Source organism: Petromyzon marinus, chromosome 15 (assembly GCF_048934315.1).
Source record: "Petromyzon marinus isolate PM22_M1 ecotype Great Lakes invasive population chromosome 15, UKy_Petmar_22M1.pri1.0, whole genome shotgun sequence".
Taxonomy (NCBI): domain Eukaryota; kingdom Metazoa; phylum Chordata; class Hyperoartia; order Petromyzontiformes; family Petromyzontidae; genus Petromyzon; species Petromyzon marinus.
This window is the reverse complement of record NC_133681.1, coordinates 1,194,184-1,209,079: the sequence shown is the minus strand read 5'-3', so window position 1 is coordinate 1,209,079 and position 14,896 is coordinate 1,194,184. Positions and strand designations below refer to the sequence as shown.

The window sequence follows — 14,896 nt, the reverse complement described above, 5'->3', positions numbered from 1 at the left end:
CAATCTCTACAAGATTTATAGTTAGTTTGTGTATTGAGTCATCTCTACAAGATTTATAGTTAGTTTGTGTATTGAGCAATCTCTAAAAGATGTATAGTTAGTTTGGTTATTGAGTAATCTCTACAAGATTTATAGTTAGTTTGTGTATTGAGCAATCTCTAAAAGATTTATAGTAAGTTTGGTTATTGAGTCATCTCTACAAGATTTATAGTTAGTTTGTGTATTGAGTCATCTATACAAGATGTATAGTTAGTTTGTGTATTGAGTCATCTATACAAGATGTATAGTTAGTTTGTGTATTGTGTCATCTCTAAAAGATTTATAATTAGTTTGGTTATTGAGTCATCTCTACAAGATTTATAGTTAGTTTGTGTATTGAGTCATCTCTACAAGATTTATAGTTTAGTTTGTGTATTGAGTCATCTATACAAGATTTATAGTTAGTTTGTGTATTGAGCAATCTCTACAAGATTTATAGTTAGTTTGTGTATTTAGCAATCTCTACAAGATTTATAGTTTAGTTTGTGTATTGAGTCATCTCTACAAGATTTATAGTTAGTTTCTGTATTGAGTAATCTCTACAAGATTTATAGTTAGTTTGTGTATTGAGTAATCTCTATAAGATTTATAGTTTAGTTTGTGTATTGAGCAATCTCTACAAGATTTATAGTTTAGTTTGTGTATTGAGTCATCTCTACAAGATGTATAATTAGTTTGTGTATTGAGTAATCTCTACAAGATATATAGTTAGTTTGTGTATTGAGTAATCTCTACAAGATGTATAGTTTAGTTTGTGTATTGAGAAATCTCTAAAAGATTTATAGTTAGTTTGTGTATTGAGTCATCTCTACAAGATTTATAGTTAGTTTGTGTATTGAGCAATCTCTACAAGATATATAGTTTAGTTTGTGTATTGAGTCATCTCTAAAAGATTTATAGTTAGTTTGTGTATTGAGTCATCTCTACAAGATTTATAGTTAGTTTGTGTATTGAGCAATCTCTACAAGATTTATAGTTTAGTTTGTGTATTGAGTCATCTATACAAGATGTATAGTTAGTTTGTGTATTGTGTCATCTCTAAAAGATTTATAGTTAGTTTGGTTATTGAGTCATCTCTACAAGATTTATAGTTAGTTTGTGTATTGAGTCATCTCTACAAGATTTATAGTTTAGTTTGTGTATTGAGTCATCTATACAAGATTTATAGTTAGTTTGTGTATTGAGCAATCTCTACAAGATTTATAGTTAGTTTGTGTATTGAGCAATCTCTACAAGATTTATAGTTTAGTTTGTGTATTGAGTCATCTCTACAAGATTTATAGTTTAGTTTGTGTATTGAGCAATCTCTACAAGATTTATAGTTTAGTTTGTGTATTGAGCAATCTCTACAAGATTTATAGTTAGTTTGTGTATTGAGCAATCTCTACAAGATTTATAGTTAGTTTGTGTATTGAGCAATCTCTACAAGATTTATAGTTTAGTTTGTGTATTGAGTCATCTCTACAAGATTTATAGTTTAGTTTGTGTATTGAGCAATCTCTACAAGATTTATAGTTTAGTTTGTGTATTGAGCAATCTCTACAAGATTTATAGTTTAGTTTGTGTATTGAGCAATCTCTACAAGATTTATAGTTTAGTTTGTGTATTGAGTCATCTCTACAAGATTTATAGTTTGTGTATTGAGTAATCTCTACAAGATTTATAGTTTAGTTTGTGTATTGAGTCATCTATACAAGATTTATAGTTTGTGTATTGAGTCATCTCTACAAGATTTATAGTTAGTTTGTGTATTGAGCAATCTCTAAAAGATTTATAGTTAGTTTGGTTATTGAGTCGTCTCTACAAGATTTATAGTTTAGTTTATGTATTGAGTCATCTATAAAAAATGTATAGTTAGTTTGTGTATTGAGTAATCTCTACAAGATGTATAGTTAGTTTGTGTATTGAGTCATCTATACAAGATTTTTATAGTTTAGTTTGTGTATTGAGTCATCTCTACAAGATGTATAGTTAGTTTGTGTATTGAGCAATCTCTAAAAGATGTATAGTTAGTTTGGTTATTGAGTAATCTCTACAAGATTTATAGTTAGTTTGTGTATTGAGTCACCTCTACAAGATTTATAGTTAGTTTGTGTATTGAGTCATCTCTACAAGATTTATAGTTAGTTTGTGTATTGAGCAATCTCTAAAAGATGTATAGTTAGTTTGGTTATTGAGTAATCTCTACAAGATTTATAGTTAGTTTGTGTATTGAGCAATCTCTAAAAGATTTATAGTAAGTTTGGTTATTGAGTCATCTCTACAAGATTTATAGTTAGTTTGTGTATTGAGTCATCTATACAAGATGTATAGTTAGTTTGTGTATTGAGTCATCTATACAAGATGTATAGTTAGTTTGTGTATTGTGTCATCTCTAAAAGATTTATAATTAGTTTGGTTATTGAGTCATCTCTACAAGATTTATAGTTAGTTTGTGTATTGAGTCATCTCTACAAGATTTATAGTTTAGTTTGTGTATTGAGTCATCTATACAAGATTTATAGTTAGTTTGTGTATTGAGCAATCTCTACAAGATTTATAGTTAGTTTGTGTATTTAGCAATCTCTACAAGATTTATAGTTTAGTTTGTGTATTGAGTCATCTCTACAAGATATATAGTAATTTTGTGTATTGAGTCATCTCTACAAGATTTATAGTTTAGTTTGTGTATTGAGTCATCTATACAAGATTTATAGTTTGTGTATTGAGTAATCTCTACAAGATTTATAGTTTAGTTTGTGTATTGAGTCATCTCTACAAGATTTATAGTTTAGTTTGTGTATTGAGCAATCTCTACAAGATTTATAGTTTAGTTTGTGTATTGAGCAATCTCTACAAGATTTATAGTTTAGTTTGTGTATTGAGCAATCTCTACAAGATTTATAGTTTAGTTTGTGTATTGAGTCATCTCTACAAGATTTATAGTTTGTGTATTGAGTAATCTCTACAAGATTTATAGTTTAGTTTGTGTATTGAGTCATCTATACAAGATTTATAGTTTGTGTATTGAGTCATCTCTACAAGATTTATAGTTAGTTTGTGTATTGAGCAATCTCTAAAAGATTTACAGTTAGTTTGGTTATTGAGTCGTCTCTACAAGATTTATAGTTTAGTTTATGTATTGAGTCATCTATAAAAGATTTATAGTTAGTTTGTGTATTGAGTAATCTCTACAAGATGTATAGTTAGTTTGTGTATTGAGTCATCTATACAAGATTTTTATAGTTTAGTTTGTGTATTGAGTCATCTCTACAAGATGTATAGTTAGTTTGTGTATTGAGCAATCTCTAAAAGATGTATAGTTAGTTTGGTTATTGAGTAATCTCTACAAGATTTATAGTTAGTTTGTGTATTGAGTCACCTCTACAAGATTTATAGTTAGTTTGTGTATTGAGTCATCTCTACAAGATTTATAGTTAGTTTGTGTATTGAGCAATCTCTAAAAGATGTATAGTTAGTTTGGTTATTGAGTAATCTCTACAAGATTTATAGTTAGTTTGTGTATTGAGCAATCTCTAAAAGATTTATAGTAAGTTTGGTTATTGAGTCATCTCTACAAGATTTATAGTTAGTTTGTGTATTGAGTCATCTATACAAGATGTATAGTTAGTTTGTGTATTGAGTCATCTATACAAGATGTATAGTTAGTTTGTGTATTGTGTCATCTCTAAAAGATTTATAATTAGTTTGGTTATTGAGTCATCTCTACAAGATTTATAGTTAGTTTGTGTATTGAGTCATCTCTACAAGATTTATAGTTTAGTTTGTGTATTGAGTCATCTATACAAGATTTATAGTTAGTTTGTGTATTGAGCAATCTCTACAAGATTTATAGTTAGTTTGTGTATTTAGCAATCTCTACAAGATTTATAGTTTAGTTTGTGTATTGAGTCATCTCTACAAGATATATAGTTAGTTTGTGTATTGAGTCATCTCTACAAGATTTATAGTTTAGTTTGTGTATTGAGTCATCTATACAAGATTTATAGTTTGTGTATTGAGTAATCTCTACAAGATTTATAGTTTAGTTTGTGTATTGAGTAATCTCTACAAGATGTATAGTTAGTTTGTGTATTGAGTCATCTATACAAGATTTATAGTTTAGTTTGTGTATTGAGTCATCTCTACAAGATTTATAGTTTAGTTTGTGTATTGAGTAATCTCTACAAGATGTATAGTTAGTTTGTGTATTGAGTCACCTCTACAAGATGTATAGTTAGCTTGTGTATTGAGTCATCTCTACAAGATTTATAGTTTAGTTTGTGTATTGAGTAATCTCTACAAGATGTATAGTTAGTTTGTGTATTGAGCAATCTCTACAAGATGTATAGTTAGTTTGTGTATTGAGTAATCTCTACAAGATTTATAGTTTAGTTTGGTTATTGAGTAATCTCTACAAGATTTATAGTTAGTTTGTGAATTGAGTCATCTCTACAAGATGTATAGTTTAGTTTGTGTATTGAGCAATCTCTAAAAGATGTATAGTTAGTTTGGTTATTGAGTAATCTCTACAAGATTTATAGTTAGTTTGTGTATTGAGCAATCTCTAAAAGATTTATAGTAAGTTTGGTTATTGAGTCATCTCTACAAGATTTATAGTTAGTTTGTGTATTGAGTCATCTATACAAGATGTATAGTTAGTTTGTGTATTGAGTCATCTATACAAGATGTATAGTTAGTTTGTGTATTGTGTCATCTCTAAAAGATTTATAGTTAGTTTGGTTATTGAGTCATCTCTACAAGATTTATAGTTAGTTTGTGTATTGAGTCATCTCTACAAGATTTATAGTTTAGTTTGTGTATTGAGTCATCTATACAAGATTTATAGTTAGTTTGTGTATTGAGCAATCTCTACAAGATTTATAGTTAGTTTGTGTATTGAGCAATCTCTACAAGATTTATAGTTTAGTTTGTGTATTGAGTCATCTCTACAAGATTTATAGTTTAGTTTGTGTATTGAGCAATCTCTACAAGATTTATAGTTTAGTTTGTGTATTGAGCAATCTCTACAAGATTTATAGTTTAGTTTGTGTATTGAGCAATCTCTACAAGATTTATAGTTTAGTTTGTGTATTGAGTCATCTCTACAAGATTTATAGTTTGTGTATTGAGTAATCTCTACAAGATTTATAGTTTAGTTTGTGTATTGAGTAATCTATACAAGATTTATAGTTTGTGTATTGAGTCATCTCTACAAGATTTATAGTTAGTTTGTGTATTGAGCAATCTCTAAAAGATTTATAGTTAGTTTGGTTATTGAGTCGTCTCTACAAGATTTATAGTTTAGTTTATGTATTGAGTCATCTATAAAAGATTTATAGTTAGTTTGTGTATTGAGTAATCTCTACAAGATGTATAGTTAGTTTGTGTATTGAGTCATCTATACAAGATTTTTATAGTTTAGTTTGTGTATTGAGTCATCTCTACAAGATGTATAGTTAGTTTGTGTATTGAGCAATCTCTAAAAGATGTATAGTTAGTTTGGTTATTGAGTAATCTCTACAAGATTTATAGTTAGTTTGTGTATTGAGTCACCTCTACAAGATTTATAGTTAGTTTGTGTATTGAGTCACCTCTACAAGATTTATAGTTAGTTTGTGTATTGAGTCATCTCTACAAGATTTATAGTTAGTTTGTGTATTGAGCAATCTCTAAAAGATGTATAGTTAGTTTGGTTATTGAGTAATCTCTACAAGATTTATAGTTAGTTTGTGTATTGAGCAATCTCTAAAAGATTTATAGTAAGTTTGGTTATTGAGTCATCTCTACAAGATTTATAGTTAGTTTGTGTATTGAGTCATCTATACAAGATGTATAGTTAGTTTGTGTATTGAGTCATCTATACAAGATGTATAGTTAGTTTGTGTATTGTGTCATCTCTAAAAGATTTATAATTAGTTTGGTTATTGAGTCATCTCTACAAGATTTATAGTTAGTTTGTGTATTGAGTCATCTCTACAAGATTTATAGTTTAGTTTGTGTATTGAGTCATCTATACAAGATTTATAGTTAGTTTGTGTATTGAGCAATCTCTACAAGATTTATAGTTAGTTTGTGTATTTAGCAATCTCTACAAGATTTATAGTTTAGTTTGTGTATTGAGTCATCTCTACAAGATATATAGTTAGTTTGTGTATTGAGTCATCTCTACAAGATTTATAGTTTAGTTTGTGTATTGAGTCATCTATACAAGATTTATAGTTTGTGTATTGAGTAATCTCTACAAGATGTATAGTTAGTTTGTGTATTGAGCAATCTCTACAAGATTTATAGTTTAGTTTGTGTATTGAGTCATCTCTACAAGATTTATAGTTTAGTTTGTGTATTGAGTAATCTCTACAAGATGTATAGTTAGTTTGTGTATTGAGTCACCTCTACAAGATGTATAGTTAGCTTGTGTATTGAGTCATCTCTACAAGATTTATAGTTTAGTTTGTGTATTGAGTAATCTCTACAAGATGTATAGTTAGTTTGTGTATTGAGCAATCTCTACAAGATGTATAGTTAGTTTGTGTATTGAGTAATCTCTACAAGATTTATAGTTTAGTTTGTGTATTGAGTCATCTCTACAATATTTATAGTTAGTTTGTGTATTGAGCAATCTCTATAAGATGTATAGTTAGTTTGTGTATTGAGTAATCTCTACAAGATGTATAGTTTGTGTATTGAGTCATCTCTACAAGATTTATAGTTTAGTTTGTGTATTGAGTCATCTCCACAAGATGTATAGTTAGTTTGTGTATTGAGCAATCTCTATAAGATTTATAGTTTAGTTTGTGTATTGAGCAATCTCTACAAGATGTATAGTTTAGTTTGTGTATTGAGTCATCTCTACAAGATTTATAGTTTAGTTTGTGTATTGAGTCATCTCTAGAAAATTTATAGTTAGTTTGTGTATTTAGCAATCTCTACAAGATTTATAGTTTAGTTTGTGTATTGAGTCATCTCTACAAGATATATAGTTAGTTTGTGTATTGAGTCATCTCTACAAGATTTATAGTTTAGTTTGTGTATTGAGTCATCTATACAAGATTTATAGTTTGTGTATTGAGTAATCTCTACAAGATGTATAGTTAGTTTGTGTATTGAGCAATCTCTACAAGATTTATAGTTTAGTTTGTGTATTGAGTCATCTCTACAAGATTTATAGTTTAGTTTGTGTATTGAGTAATCTCTACAAGATGTATAGTTAGTTTGTGTATTGAGTCACCTCTACAAGATGTATAGTTAGCTTGTGTATTGAGTCATCTCTACAAGATTTATAGTTTAGTTTGTGTATTGAGTAATCTCTACAAGATGTATAGTTAGTTTGTGTATTGAGCAATCTCTACAAGATGTATAGTTAGTTTGTGTATTGAGTAATCTCTACAAGATTTATAGTTTAGTTTGTGTATTGAGTCATCTCTACAAGATTTATAGTTAGTTTGTGTATTGAGCAATCTCTATAAGATGTATAGTTAGTTTGTGTATTGAGTAATCTCTACAAGATGTATAGTTTGTGTATTGAGTCATCTCTACAAGATTTATAGTTTAGTTTGTGTATTGAGTCATCTCCACAAGATGTATAGTTAGTTTGTGTATTGAGCAATCTCTATAAGATTTATAGTTTAGTTTGTGTATTGAGCAATCTCTACAAGATGTATAGTTTAGTTTGTGTATTGAGTTATCTCTACAAGATTTATAGTTTAGTTTGTGTATTGAGTCATCTCTAGAAGATTTATAGTTAGTTTGTGTATTGAGTCACCTCTACAAGATTTATACTGCCCCACCACCCAGCCTCCCTGATTCATGTTCCGCCCTTTCTCAATCCACTGCTGGATGAAGATCTTTCCCCAACCCGCTGGTCATGCCGGTGGCTCGACAAGGTTGCCCTTAGCAGAGCTGGAAGTTGAGTTTGTAACCCTTTCCCCGCCCCTCCGATTCGTGCATACGCACGGTGGATCACGCTTACCGACTTTGACAATGTTGCCCATTGTCCAGGTGGCGCTGCCGCTGGCAGGGACCACGAGGCACACCACGAAGGACACGTTCCCTCCACTGTTGCACGGAATGGAGGTGATGCTCGGGGTTCCCTTCGTCGGGTCGACCTCGGGCATGGTCGTTATCCGCATCATGCCGTTGCCCTCGAACACCATCAAGCCGTCCAGCACCTGGCAGAGGTACGTGCCTGCAGGGGATGCGCCCGCGCTCCGATTTGATTTTGACCGGGTAAGGCCCCGGCTGAGCTACGTGGCTCTTTGTCAGAAGCGACCTGGCTGCCACAAATGAAGGCTCGTCGAGGCGGGGAATCACCGTCATCGTCACGTGGACATTTATAGCCAAATACTCTAAACGCAATGTTGATAAAAAAATGTGGAGGGAAAAAACGGAGCGCTCGGAGAAAAATCCCCGCTCCCCCCTTGTCTCCACGCCCCCCTTGTCTCCATGCCCCCCTTGTCTCCACACCCCCCTTGTCTCCACGCCCCCCTTGTCTCCGTGCCCCCCTTGTCCCCGCGCCCCCCTTGTCCCCGCGCCCCCCTTGTGTCCACGCCCCCCTTGTGTCCACGCCCCCCTTGTCCCCGCACCCCCCTTGTCTCCACGCCCCCCTTGTCTCCACGCCCCCCATGTCTCCACGCCCCCCTTGTCTCCACGCCCCCCTTGTCCCCGCGCCCCCCTTGTCTCCACGCCCCCCTTGTCCCCGCGCCCCCCTTGTGTCCACGCCCCCCTTGTCTCCACGCCCCCCTTGTCCCCACGCCTCCCTTGTCCCCGCGCCCCCCTTGTCTCCACGCCCCCCTTGTGTCCACGCCCCCCTTGTCTCCGTGCCCCCCTTGTCCCCGCGCCCCCCTTGTCCCCGCGCCCCCCTTGTCCCCACGCCTCCCTTGTCCCCGCGCCCCCCTTGTGTCCACGCCCCCCTTGTCCCCGCGCCCCCCTTGTCTCCACGCCCCCCTTGTCTCCACGCCCCCCTTGTCTCCACGCCCCCCTTGTCTCCACGCCCCCCTTGTCTCCACGCCCCCCTTGTGTCCACGCCCCCCTTGTCTCCACGCCCCCCTTGTCCCCACGCCCCCCTTGTCCCCACGCCTCCCTTTTCCCCGTGCCCCCCTTGTGTCCACGCCCCCCTTGTCTCCGTGCCCCCCTTGTCCCCACGCCCCCCTTGTCCCCACGCCCCCCTTGTCCCCGTGCCCCCCTTGTCCCCACGCCTCCCTTTTCCCCGTGCCCCCCTTGTGTCCACGCCCCCCTTGTCTCCGTGCCCCCCTTGTCCCCACGCCCCCCTTGTCCCCACGCCCCCCTTGTCCCCATGCCCCCCTTGTCCCCACGCCTCCTTTGTCTCCGTGCCCCCCTTGTCCCCACGCCCCCCTTGTCCCCGCGCCCCCCTTGTGTCCACGCCTCCTTTGTCCCCGCGCCCCCCTTGTCCCCACGCCCCCCTTGTCCCCGCGCCCCCCTTGTCTCCGTGCCCCCCTTGTCCCCACGCCCCCCTTGTCCCCGCGCCCCCCCCCTGTCCCCATGTCCCCCTTGTCTCCACGCCCCCCTTGTCCCCACGCCCCCCTGTCCCCGTGTCCCCCTTGTCTCCACGCCCCCCTGTCCCCGTGACCCCCCCCCCCCGGTACTCCCAGCATCACACCTTGATGCACGAGCTGCACGTTCGGGATGGTGAGGTTTGGCCAAGCACCCACGACGCTGGCATATATAATGCTGTTTGTGTTCAATTCCAGACCGTCCTTGAACCATGTCACGATCTCGTTGGACCTCAGGTTGCGGCCGTACGTGATCTTCACACTCTCGCCGGGTTTTGGGTTCATGCTATTGAACGTTATCCCGTAACCTGCAGGGGTCAACAGGAAGAGAGAGCATGTGTCAACCGAGAGTCTAAGGGGTCACTGTGTCTTTGTGTGTTCACGTGAGTATACGTGGCTGTGCGGCGGTTAGCGTGCTGCGCTACGAACCCGGCGGCCCGAGTTAGATTCCCGTTCACTACAAATACCAGCGACGATTATCTGAACCGGTCCTGGGACTCGCCCAGGTCGACTTAGTCTCAAATGAGCACCTGGTGCAGTGTGCAAGCATCGCCAATGGGGAGACAAAGGCGGCCGGCCGTGGTGCGGTCCACCCATCTCTTGGCGTGGTGCCGTTTAGGCCTTCACAGTCCGCTCATTAACAGAACTTGCCCCATCAGCCTGTTGAAGGCGATACGGTGGGGGATCTTTGTCCTTATGGGTATAAGTAAGAAGCTGTGTGTACACGTGTGTCTCCGTGCGCGCGTGCGAGCACACTCACGTGTCACGTAGAAGCCCACGTCAATGCTGCTGCTCACGTTATGCTTGTCGACGGCGAGCCAGCAGCTGTACGTCCGCGGCTGCTCCACATCCTCCCACAACACGGTATGGTTGATGCACCTGGGCCCAGCCGTGTTGTTAAAGACTGCGGAGGTGGGGGCGGTGGTGGTGGAATGGGGGGCACGGGCAAATTGTATAGGGGAGGACAATTTATTCCTTGTGTAAAGTTCGTGCGGGAGGTTCATAAAAACGCACATTTCACGTTCGGAGTGTCTACCCGTGGGCAGCTAGCGCCGCCGTACCGCTCACAGACTTCCTACGTGCCCAATTTAAAAGGGGCAATTTACAGAACTAGGCTCCCCATGCACAGCGTCGCACGAGCGTCGTCTTCTCAGCCCACCTTGGCTGGGGCCCAATACTTGGTCTGCCACCTTCCACGTGATGGTGTAGTTGTACTCGGGGTTGTCGGTCATTGCGAAGCAGCAGGAAAGCTCCTTCGTATCCCCGCTCCGCAGGGTGACCCCGCCGGCCGGGCCGAGCCCCCAAGGCGCCGTGAGCAGCACAGGAGGCGGCACGGTGATGACGTCGTAGTAAAGGACGCCGTACAAATTGAAGGAGCACTCGTAATCGCCTGCAAGGAGCGGTCGATGTTGTTGCCACCGACCGCGATCGAAAGGCACTCGTTACCATCAGACGCGTCGCCACCATTGTCATTGTTATCCTCCTTATAGCCACTGTGATCGTTATCATCGTCGTCGTCGTCATGGCAGTCATCGTCATGGCAGTCATCGTCGATAGGAGTCGCAGGTAAGGGGAGTCGCAGTCAAGGGGAGTCGCAGGTAAGGGGAGTCGCAGGCAAGGGGAGTCGCAGGTAAGGGGAGTCGCAGGCAAGGGGAGTCGCAGGTAAGGGGAGTCGCAGGCAAGGGGAGTCGCAGGTAAGGGGAGTCGCAGGTAAGGGGAGTCGCAGGCAAGGGGAGTCGCAGGTAAGGGGAGTCGCAGGTAAGGGGAGTCGCAGGCAAGGGGAGTCGCAGGTAAGGGGAGTCGCAGGTCAGGGGAGTCGCAGGTAAGGGGAGTCGCAGGTAAGGGGAGTCGCAGGTCAGGGGAGTCGCAGGTAAGGGGAGTCGCAGGTAAGGGGAGTCGCAGGTAAGGGGAGTCGCAGGTAAGGGGAGTCGCAGGCAAGGGGAGTCGCAGGTAAGGGGAGTCGCAGGCAAGGGGAGTCGCAGGCAAGGGGAGTCGCAGGCAAGGGGAGTCGCAGGTAAGGGGAGTCGCAGGTAAGGGGAGTCGCAGGCAAGGGGAGTCGCAGGTAAGGGGAGTCGCAGGTCAGGGGAGTCGCAGGTAAGGGGAGTCGCAGGTAAGGGGAGTCGCAGGTAAAAGGACCGCTACTGTGATCCTCAAGTCAAACACAATTCCTGCTCCAATGACCATTGAGGCACTGGTGCTCATCTCCCGTTAACAGGCCTGAGCTAGTGGTGGAAATCCCACATTGCTATGGCGGGGGATAGCCTATCCATGGTACAACCGCTGTTGACTTCCCCACACAGTGGTGCTCGTATCCTCGGCCCCGGAGCGAGGGATGACGGGCCGAGTGAACCCACCCCTCACCCACCCGCCAGGGTGTGAACTCGCACTGTTCCGACTGCGGAGCCGCTCGCTCGACCGCAGAGCAGCCGAGCCGCCGCGACGCTCGCCCTAACAGCGGTGGTGAGCGGTGGGAAAGTATCATCATCATCATCATCCCTGTACTTGCACGTGCCCGACCGATGTTGCTCACCTTGGATCACCTTCTTCACGCTATTGAAGGTGAGTGTCACCTCGTTCCCTAAATGGGTCTGCTGCCCTTCTCCGATGTCACTGCCATTCCACATTCCATTAGTTGGGGCCCCTTCCTCCAAGCTGCACTGCAGCACGAGCCAATCTCCCACAAGCAGGCTGTCCAAACTCTGGTTCTTAATCATTCCTGCACATCGCATCACCATCATTGTCAGCATCATCATCATTATCAGCATCACCATCATTGTTATCAGCATCATCATCTTTATCAGCATCGTCATCATCATTAACAGCATCATCATAATGATCAGCATCATTATCAGCATCATCATCATTATCACCATCTTCAGCATTAGCATCATTATCAGCATCATCATTATTAGCATTATCATCAGCATCATCATTAACAGCGTCATCATCGCGGGACAAGACGGTTCCAGCGACTCGAGACACGCATCGTACACGCTGTGACAGCACAGTGAGTTAGCGCTACGCCGCGCTACGAACCCGGCGCCCCGAGTTCGATTCCCGCTCACGACCAACACCGTTGACGGTGATCTGAACCGGCCCTGGGCCTCCCCTAGCTCGACTCAGCCTCTAATGAGTACCTGGTGCGGTGTGTAAACATCGTCACTGGGGAGACAAAGGTGGTCGGGTGTACGTATGTTGAACTTGTTTCGCTCCTGTACGGAGCCAACCGTGCTAATCGGAGGTGCGGGCGTGGTGCTGGCCACCCACCCCCTCGTGTACCGTGCCGGCCTTAATAGGCGCTCGCCAATAGCACTTGCCACAACAATATGTGAAGGCTGTATGGGTGATCTTTGCCTTTGGTAAGGCAAAGACGTGGTCACCTTGAGTCGGTGCAATAACAACCAGCCAATAATGTATTCACATGGCGCGCACTTAACCACTGCCTTGGGAGCTCGACGCGCCACGCGTCACATCCCATCGCGACCATTCCAAGGGGGCAAAGGGACCCTCCAACCCCCAGCGACAGCTGCCCCTGCGCGGCGCAATGGTGGGGTATTGGTCCTTGGCAGTTGGGAGTAACGCGGTGTAATCCCAGCGAACTCACGCGGTGGGTACATTTTTTAAAATGGTGTACCGTGACGCCGGCAGGCACGCAGTAGCGCGTTCCTTTGGGAGCACGTCACGGGATGTCGAAACGTCCGCTGCGAAGCAGGCGACGCACACGTTTGGGTGAATACGGCCCGCAGTATTAACCAGGGCGGCCTGGCCACGCGTGATGATTGCTCATCATCGAAGTGGCTGATATCATCGTCATCATCACCGTACGTGGGATTCATTGATCGTAGCAACAAAATAATCTAAACGTGCGTTGACTCGAGGCGGCAGGGAGTAAAACCGGAGGAACCCGGAGAATAATCGAAGGCGATCACCACGCAGAGAGTGAGAGAGAGAACACGCGGAGAGAGAGGGGACACGCGGAGAGAGAGGGAACACGTGGAGAGAGAGGGGACACGCGGAGAGAGAGAGAGAACACGCGGAGAGTGAGAGAACACGCGGAGAGTGAGAGAACACGCGGAGAGAGAGAGAACACGTGGAGTAAGAGAGAACACGCGGAGAGAGAGAGAACACGCGGAGAGAGAGAGAACACGCGGAGATAGAGGGAACACGCGGAGTGAGAGAGAACACGCGGAGATAGAGGGAACACGCGGAGTGAGAGAGCACACGCGGAGAGAGAGAGAACACGCGGAGAGAGAGAGAACACGCGGAAAGAGAGAGAACACGCGGAGAGTGAGAGAACACGCGGAGATAGAGGGAACACGCGGAGTGAGAGAGCACACGCGGAGAGAGAAAGAACACGTGGAGAGAGAGAGAACACGCGGAGAGAGAGAGAACACGCGGAGAGAGAGAAAACACGCGGAGAGAGAGAGAACACGCGGAGAGAGAGAACACGCGGAGTGAGAAAGGGAACACGCGGAGTGAGAGAGAAGACGCGGAGTGAGAGAGAACACGTGGAGTGAGAGAGAACACGCGGAGAGAGAGAGAACACACGGACACCAAATACACTGCAGGCGTCGCCAGGGTCCGGGATTGAACCCACCACTTCCTGCGCACCAGGCAAAGGAGACAACGTCTACGTCGCTGCCGTCGCGAAGCTGATTCGCGTGAGTGGCCAGTGAGACCTATTTACCTGTCTTCAAGATCTTCGGGATTTCCGAGTCTATGCTCGTCCCGTTGTTACGGAGGGCAACAATCGCACTCTGTGTCTTGTTAGCGACGTCTTGCAAGGTGAGGTTGTCACCCAAGATCATGTAATCAACGATGACGCTGCCACTCCTGCGAAGAAATAACAATCAATCATTTACTTGATGACACCCTGTGACCAAGGTGGTTCCCGCCATACAAATGTGACATTTCCACCACTGGCTCAGGACGTTAGTTAGATGCGACCAACGGAGACAAATGGAAATTTGAACATCTGCTGTGCAGTTGACTTCATCTGCAAACGTGGCCTCAACCCCTGCAGGAAGTAGAAACAACACGGTGGGTGAGGACGTAAGCTGGTTCCATAGCTGAGTGATCAGTTGCTCAACGTGGTTGCATGCAACAAGTCGCTTTTGTAGAAACGTCAGATTAGCAAATGTAACCGATGATTGTTTTTTTATCGTCACCCCCATGAACATCATCATCATCGATGTTTGCAAAACACTCGCAAGAAGTCAGCAGGGGGCTTCTCCTTTGTTTAAAAACCGCCCCCCGTCATAGGAAGGTAGAATGTCCACTCCTGGTTCAGGGCTGCCGAACGGAAAATGGCATTGGCCCACGCTCACTCAAGCACGGGCAAGCTTGATGGGTCAGTTGTAAAAGTG

At 42.8% G+C, this 14,896-nt stretch overlaps 1 protein-coding gene across 3 annotated transcripts in view; it reads right to left on the bottom strand.

Moving 5' to 3' along the window:
* The window catches only part of LOC116942553 (adhesion G-protein coupled receptor F1-like), an 85,475-nt gene that overhangs the window by 38,843 nt on the left and 31,736 nt on the right, over positions 1-14,896 (bottom strand). For all 3 annotated transcript variants that reach the window (XM_032954600.2, XM_032954601.2, XM_076067185.1), the window contains 6 exons: positions 14,218-14,363; positions 12,061-12,246; positions 10,690-10,920; positions 10,291-10,434; positions 9,638-9,838; positions 7,991-8,206 (listed from right to left, as the gene is read on the bottom strand). In XM_032954600.2, coding sequence (XP_032810491.2) covers positions 7,991-8,206; positions 9,638-9,838; positions 10,291-10,434; positions 10,690-10,920; positions 12,061-12,246; positions 14,218-14,363 — 1,124 coding nt within the window. The remainder of the gene's footprint in view (positions 1-7,990; positions 8,207-9,637; positions 9,839-10,290; positions 10,435-10,689; positions 10,921-12,060; positions 12,247-14,217; positions 14,364-14,896) is intronic.